Source organism: Fukomys damarensis, unplaced genomic scaffold (genome assembly GCF_012274545.1).
Source record: "Fukomys damarensis isolate Sample0158 unplaced genomic scaffold, DMR_v1.0_HiC HiC_scaffold_18, whole genome shotgun sequence".
Lineage (NCBI taxonomy): Eukaryota > Metazoa > Chordata > Mammalia > Rodentia > Bathyergidae > Fukomys > Fukomys damarensis.
This window is the reverse complement of record NW_022900930.1, coordinates 2,627,099-2,633,565: the sequence shown is the minus strand read 5'-3', so window position 1 is coordinate 2,633,565 and position 6,467 is coordinate 2,627,099. Positions and strand designations below refer to the sequence as shown.

Sequence of the window (6,467 nt, the reverse complement as noted above, 5' to 3'; positions counted from 1 at the left end):
CTTAATAAAACAAGTAGAATATTTTGTTTTTTTTTTTTTTTTTTTTTTTTTTTTTTTTTTTTTTTTTTTTTTTTTTTTTTGTCTGAGATGAAGTCTGGACTGCCCAGGCTGTCCTGTGACTCCTGGGCTCAGGTGATCCTCCTAACTTTACCTCTCTGCCAGTAGCTAGGACAATAGGAGTGTACCATTGTGCCTGGGTCTCTTATATTTAACATGAGGTCTGCAATAATTCCTCTGCCATAAATTGTTATAAGAATTAAACAAAATCTCATATATTGTTACACATCATTACTATAAAAATCACCATATTAAGTCATCAAGGAGCTTTGGACACATTCATAGCACAAGTAATTCCCATCCCTGCATGGAAAGAGAATTTAAATGCGTAATCACAAAAAGTAAATGTGTGCTTGCAAGCTACAATTAGGGTTGTAGAGAACAGTAAAGAATATGTTGGCAAACTCAGGATAGCCTGTCTGAGCAAGTAGCTTTCAATTCAGATTTTACAAGTGACGTAGGATTGCTTAGTCGAGATTAAAATGTACGGAGGAGCATTTCAGAAAAAGGAAAATATATGTGCGAGTCTCACAGTAAGAAGGTGGTGTATTCAAGGAAGAAGTGATGATGAGGGATGCTCAGATATCGTCGGAGGTCACAGCAGAAAGGTCCTGTGAAGACACTGGGCTAATCCCAAGAGTAATGCAGGAGTGCTCTGAGGGCTCAGTGGGACGCTACTTCGGTGTCTGTGTAGAGGACTCTGGGTAGGAATACCAGGAAGGAGATTTCGTCTTAGTCCAGGTGAGAAGGGACAGCGTCACAGGCTGGCCCTGAAGGCCACTAACCCTGGGGAAATCAGCAGGCAGGTGAGGGATGACGACCCAGTTCCCTGGGGATCCACACCTGTGGGAAGAAGGTGGTGGTGTCAGGTGGGGGAGAGCCCCGAAGCACAGATGGCGCCTCAGAGTTGGGGACAGGCGGAGAGCCGGGATTTTGACCCTTGTGTTTATCATCCACTGTGGGCAGCTGTTCTAAGGAGGAGGAAGGGAGCTCCTGTGACAGGATCCTTCAGGGATGGCGCTCTCCAGAGGGGCTGACCACTGAGCAGAAAGGGTCTCAGAAAATGAGTTTGGGGTTCTGCATCCCAAAGTCCTGCAGGTAGAGGCCAGGCTCAGACAGTGATAATGAAAATGGATGGAAAGAGAACAAGGTCGAGAGAGAGATATTTTGTAGCTGTACTGTAAGAACTGTGTGGTAGACTTATATATAGGGGCAGGAAAAATAAGTCACATCAAGAATAATAGCCAGCTTTTTGCACTTTATAACAGGATAGAAACATGTACCATATAAAATATACACTTTATGCAGTTGTACTGATGAGCTGGCTAAATAAATGAGTCTATACCTGAGTAGCCAAGTCTCTGCTGGGCACCAGGATTTAGAAGTGAACAATGAGTAAAAGTTAATCCAAGGTGTAGGCTCACAGAAGAATCACCTACAAAAGAGCCTAACATGTGATCAACGGAGCCCGAAGCAACGATAACTATCATAAGTTGCATAAATTTCTTGTCATAGTGTTGGTATACAGTAAAAACCCAGTGAATCCACGTTAGCATGAAAGTCACCGTCTTACAGAAATGGAAAAGCCATGCTATATAAGGCAGCACCCCGTAGTCAGAACAGAGGGCCTTCCGTGGGGCACCTGGGGCGCTCGTCGGCTGTCATCATCGGTGAGGTGAAGGCAGCTGGGCGAGACCTGGCTCCTCTCCGCTTTTCATTCCTCCCTTCGGTCTTCAGTAATTCTCTGGTTTTACTGCCACCGTAGCCCAGAACTGGAAGGGGACTAAGAGAGGGGAAGAGGGAAGGGAGAGCGGCGTGAAAAGAACGAAGACAGGTCACGCGCGTGGGCCGCCTCCTCATCACGGACCTGTCCTCAGAAGAGTCGGTAGAAACAGGCTCGGAGCTGGGCCGGAACTGGATTCATTCTCGCAAAATGGCGTGCAGGTTTTGTGCAGTGCCGGAGATTCAGCCCAGAGCCGCTCCTTCCTGTCTCATTTTGGAAATCTTCTTCTACTCTTCGTCCCGCACCCCACCGCGCTTGCCTCTCCAGGTCCTGCTCTACTACGAAATGGCAGCTCCTGCTGTCAACCATCAGTGAAATCAAGCCAGTTTTGGTCTGAATTTCCTAGAGGCAAACTCGGAAAATAAGAGCTAAACTCAAGACCTGCGCGAGGCCCCGCACGCTGGTCCTGGCTCCCTGCTGCTTCCCAGCCTGGCCCCCCGCTCTGACTCTCCCTGCGGTCCCCGGGCGACTCTTGATGCGCTGCACACTCGCTCTTGTCTTCCGGCCTCCCGGCTTTGCTGGGCCCTCTGCCTAAAGTGCCTTTGCGACAGATGCCGGCACTCGCTGTGGAAGGAAGGGACGCCGTCCCTGTCCCTGGCTGACCCAGAGAGCTCTTGGCTACCCCGGCTGCCCTAGGACACCCTCAGCGCTCCCTCCACTCTTACTCAACCGCGCCTCAGTTTACCCCTCCTTTCCCTGACAGGATAGGTGTTATACACGGGCGTTTTCCTATTGTCTGTTTCCCTCTAGGGCCTAGCTTTCGTTAAAGTTGGGGATCCTTTGCTTTGTTTTCCTTTATTTGGTTCGCTTGATTTCCGGCTAGATTTCCATTGTCTGGAAAAGTGTGGACAAGCAGTACAGCTGTGATAGACACTGACCGAGTAACCGAGAGAGGAGAGCACGGGGCGTGAAGGAACAAGTGGGGTCTCCTCCCCCTCCGCAGCCTAGCGAGGCTGCTGCTACCCCAGGCTCCCTTTGTGGTCCCAGATCTGACTTCAGTGCCGGAGGGAGGGGAAAAATAAAGACCTGTCCGGAGGAGAAGATGGACCAGGCTCTGGGTTCATGAACAGGAGCACCAGGGGCCCTCCACGCTGATGTTTACCTCATGATCTCTCCATAGTCAGAGGCACCACTGGCTGCCTGTGTCTTGTGGAAGGCAGTACCAATAACTTTAAATCCTTTTGAAAAAGGAATTTCCCTAAGTCTGGCAAATTCCAAAATAAACCAGAAAACAAAAGATCCACTCATTCCTTTTGGGTATCATATACACAAAGCCCTTGATCAACTTCCTCTCCCTCCTTTTTTGGGTACCTACTCTTGTTCAGATATATATAAACCTAAGGAGATATTGTCTACTGGTATTATAATTAAACTGCAGTTTTATTCAGTGATTACAGATACGCTGTTGCCAACAGCCTCTGAAATCCTGGCTTTGGGCTGTGCTGGGTCAGTATTTTGTACACAAACTGGGACCCTATCAGCAAACGTACTCCAGATTGCTTTGCTTGATCATGAAGCTTTCTCTCGGTAGCTCTGCTGTTAGAAGATGGGGACGTCCAAAGGGCACAGTGTAAGCTGTCAAATGTTTGCACTGCACTTTCCCAGCTTCTTTGGTAATTGAAGCTTATCCAAGGTTGGCAGATCTCCTTGTTTCATTTGTTGTTTGGAAAGGTTTTGAAAGAATCAGTTACCTTGTTGGTATCTTATCTTTGTACTTACCTGGTTTTCACTCTTTTTAAATGGGCTCAATTTTGCATAATCCTCTTGCTAGGTAGGATGTAAAAAGAAATACCAACAGCCCTGGCTGTGATCACTGAAGACAGATTCCAGCAGTGTTTTACCCAAGAACAAAATACTGGCAACTCAACTGTTAAAGCTGTCTGTGACTGTTCTTCCTTGAGATCACTCTGATGTCACCAGTGTAATCTGAGCCCGGAGCTTTTGTTCACACTTTAAATAGCAGTGCTGGAATGATTTTGCCACAGACTCTCTGGAGAGCCAGGAGCTGAATTCCGGGAGATCCCCACACCCATGAGAGCAAAGAGAAGCCAACAAGCCGTCATGTCCACGTCGCTGCGAGTTAGCCCGTCCATCCACGGCTACCACTTCGACACGGCCTCTCGTAAGAAAGCTGTGGGCAACATCTTTGAGAATATAGACCAAGAATCACTACAGAGGCTCTTCAAAAACTCTGGAGACAAGAAAGCAGAGGAGAGAGCCAAGATCATCTTTGCCATAGATCAAGATTTGGAGGAGAAAACTCGAGCCCTGATGGCCCTGAAGAAGAGGACGAAGGACAAGCTTTTCCAGTTCCTGAAGCTAAGGAAATATTCCATCAAAGTTCACTGAGGACCACAGCACCGATGAGGACTTCCTCCAAGAACGAGCACTGAAAGACCCAGTGCCGAGAGAGGCAGCGTGCTGTGGCTGCCTTCTAAGCTTCTGTCCTGTCAGAACTCCGAGGTGGACGGCGAGGTGGACAGGTGCAGAACTGACTGGCTGCCTTCAGCCCCACGTGGCCACAGTGGTGAACAAAATGGTTTCATCAAGGATCTGAGAACTCTCCCGGCCGGCCAGGACTGGGGCTGGTGGCTGAGGCTGGCCGGCTGTGAGACCCGAGACTGCAGATGCTGGGAAGACACACGTGTGGGGCTGCCCTCGGGCCCCGGAACTCACACTCAAAAGAACTGCTTCTTTCTCCTCTTTTTTCTTTTGGTTCTTATTTTGTTTTTAAAACCAAACCAGGTAGGCAGGCAGAGGGGAGAGGGAGAACAGAGAGGGAATTCTAAGCATAAATGGTTTACTGAATTATTTTTATCTGAATGTAAACTGGGGTCAAGCCTCAGTGTTATCTGTCGGTGTAGATTTTTAAGGACCAGTTGTTGATTGTTTATTTGCACTTATTACATGGCCTGCAGTGCACCACATAGGTGCTAAGTGCAAATGGAAGGAACTGTGCTATCTTCTGCAGCTCAGTAAACCTAACGCCACCTCCTGGCTTATTGTAAAGGGGTCTTTATAATTTTCAAACCACTGCCCAAATCTAAAATAATGGTGTTCTTTAGAAGTCTGAAGTACTGTGAAAAAAAATTATAGTTTTGTATCTTCTGACTAATGTTAAGATATCATCTAAGTATATTTCTTACAGTTACTGTAATAAGCATTAGAAAGTGAATTTGATACAGTTTATAAAGATGCTATGGTTTCTATAATTTATTATACACGGCAGGTGATATGTAACCTTGTAATAAATTATTATAAACTCAGATGTTCTTGGTCTGTGGTGGTTGGTCTCAAAGGAAAAAAATAAGATGATAAATTTTGAATATAATACACTTGTCTAAGGAGTTGACTCTAAAAATAAAAGCTGACTTTAAAGTAACTTTTATTATAGTAATTACCAAATCTTTCAAAATAAATTCTCATGTTGACTGTCTAGAAAATTTTCTGTCCCGATTTTAAAATATAGAGTATAGATATAGAAATTCATAAGCTCATTCATCATCATTGCTGTTTGTGTAACCATTAATGGTGAATTTTAAAAGGCTTTCTCTTTACATTTTGGAAAATTTTCCTCTGTGATTACTGTAGCTAAGTCCATGTATACATTTATTTCTTCTTAAACAATATATCTTTGGAGCAGAGTCTTAATTATTATCAAGATTTTGCAGGTTATTACTATTTATTTAACATAAACCAGTATGGGTATAACATACCATCTCTTTTTTCTCATAAAATTATAGTAAAGTATTTCTAAGAAGATAAAACATCCATGCCCAACATACTTTACCAACAAAGAAATAAAAAATTCCCTAGAAATTAAGCTTTTCAGAAATAATTGCAAAGGTTCTTTGTTTAAATACCAGTAACAATAAATCAAAACAAGTGAACTCCATAAAATCTTGTAGGAGGATTACAAGTTAGGATTTTAAGAATTAATTATTTTAAAAAGGAAATGAACTGATAAAAAACCCTATATTCAACTTTAAACTCGTTTACTGAAGATGTTGAAAATCAATGCAGTAAAAGACAGTCTTCCTGAGAACACATCCATAAAAACCACGAATCAATATGCAGAGGGGTATGTGTATGTGTGTATGTGTGTGTGTGTGTGCCCGCGCCCGTGTATGTGCGTGTACGTACATTTTTCTGAGATGAGTTACTCACAATTTATACTCACATCAGATTTTCAAAGACAACCTTGACCCCACAACAATTGGGAATGAACAGAGAGGAAGGGCTGCGGTCAGCAGGGTGGGGTTCGCTGTGATGGTGGCGGAGGTCAGGGAAGTAACCCCTCTGTCCCCTTTCCCGCACCTCTGTCCTCTCACGCCTAGCTCTGACAAGTTCTCTTCATGTGCTAGGGAGGAGCTTCTCGCCCCGATCAGGCACATCAACAAGAAACTTTAGTTATTTTCTCTTCAAAGATTGAAGCGGACCTTGGATAGGGAACATAAAGGTTTAGTTTATTTTGCACTTTCGTAACTATTCCCCGGGCCACTGCTGTCTCAGTAGAGTACAGTGCATGGCTGATATTCTTATCCCATCAGCATATATTACAATCGCTTCCTTCCCATATCCTATCACTGTGCTCTGATGTCAAGAACCAAACATGGGGGACAAATTA

At 44.7% G+C, this 6,467-nt stretch overlaps 1 protein-coding gene across 1 annotated transcript; it reads left to right on the top strand.

Moving 5' to 3' along the window:
* The first annotated feature begins 3,622 nt into the window (after positions 1–3,622).
* Positions 3,623–5,134, top strand: Tcim (transcriptional and immune response regulator). The gene has a single exon (XM_010617139.3). It carries the CDS (start codon positions 3,872–3,874, stop codon positions 4,187–4,189), a length of 318 nt encoding a protein of 105 aa, XP_010615441.1. The 5' UTR covers positions 3,623–3,871; the 3' UTR covers positions 4,190–5,134.
* Positions 5,135–6,467: the final 1,333 nt, after the last annotated feature.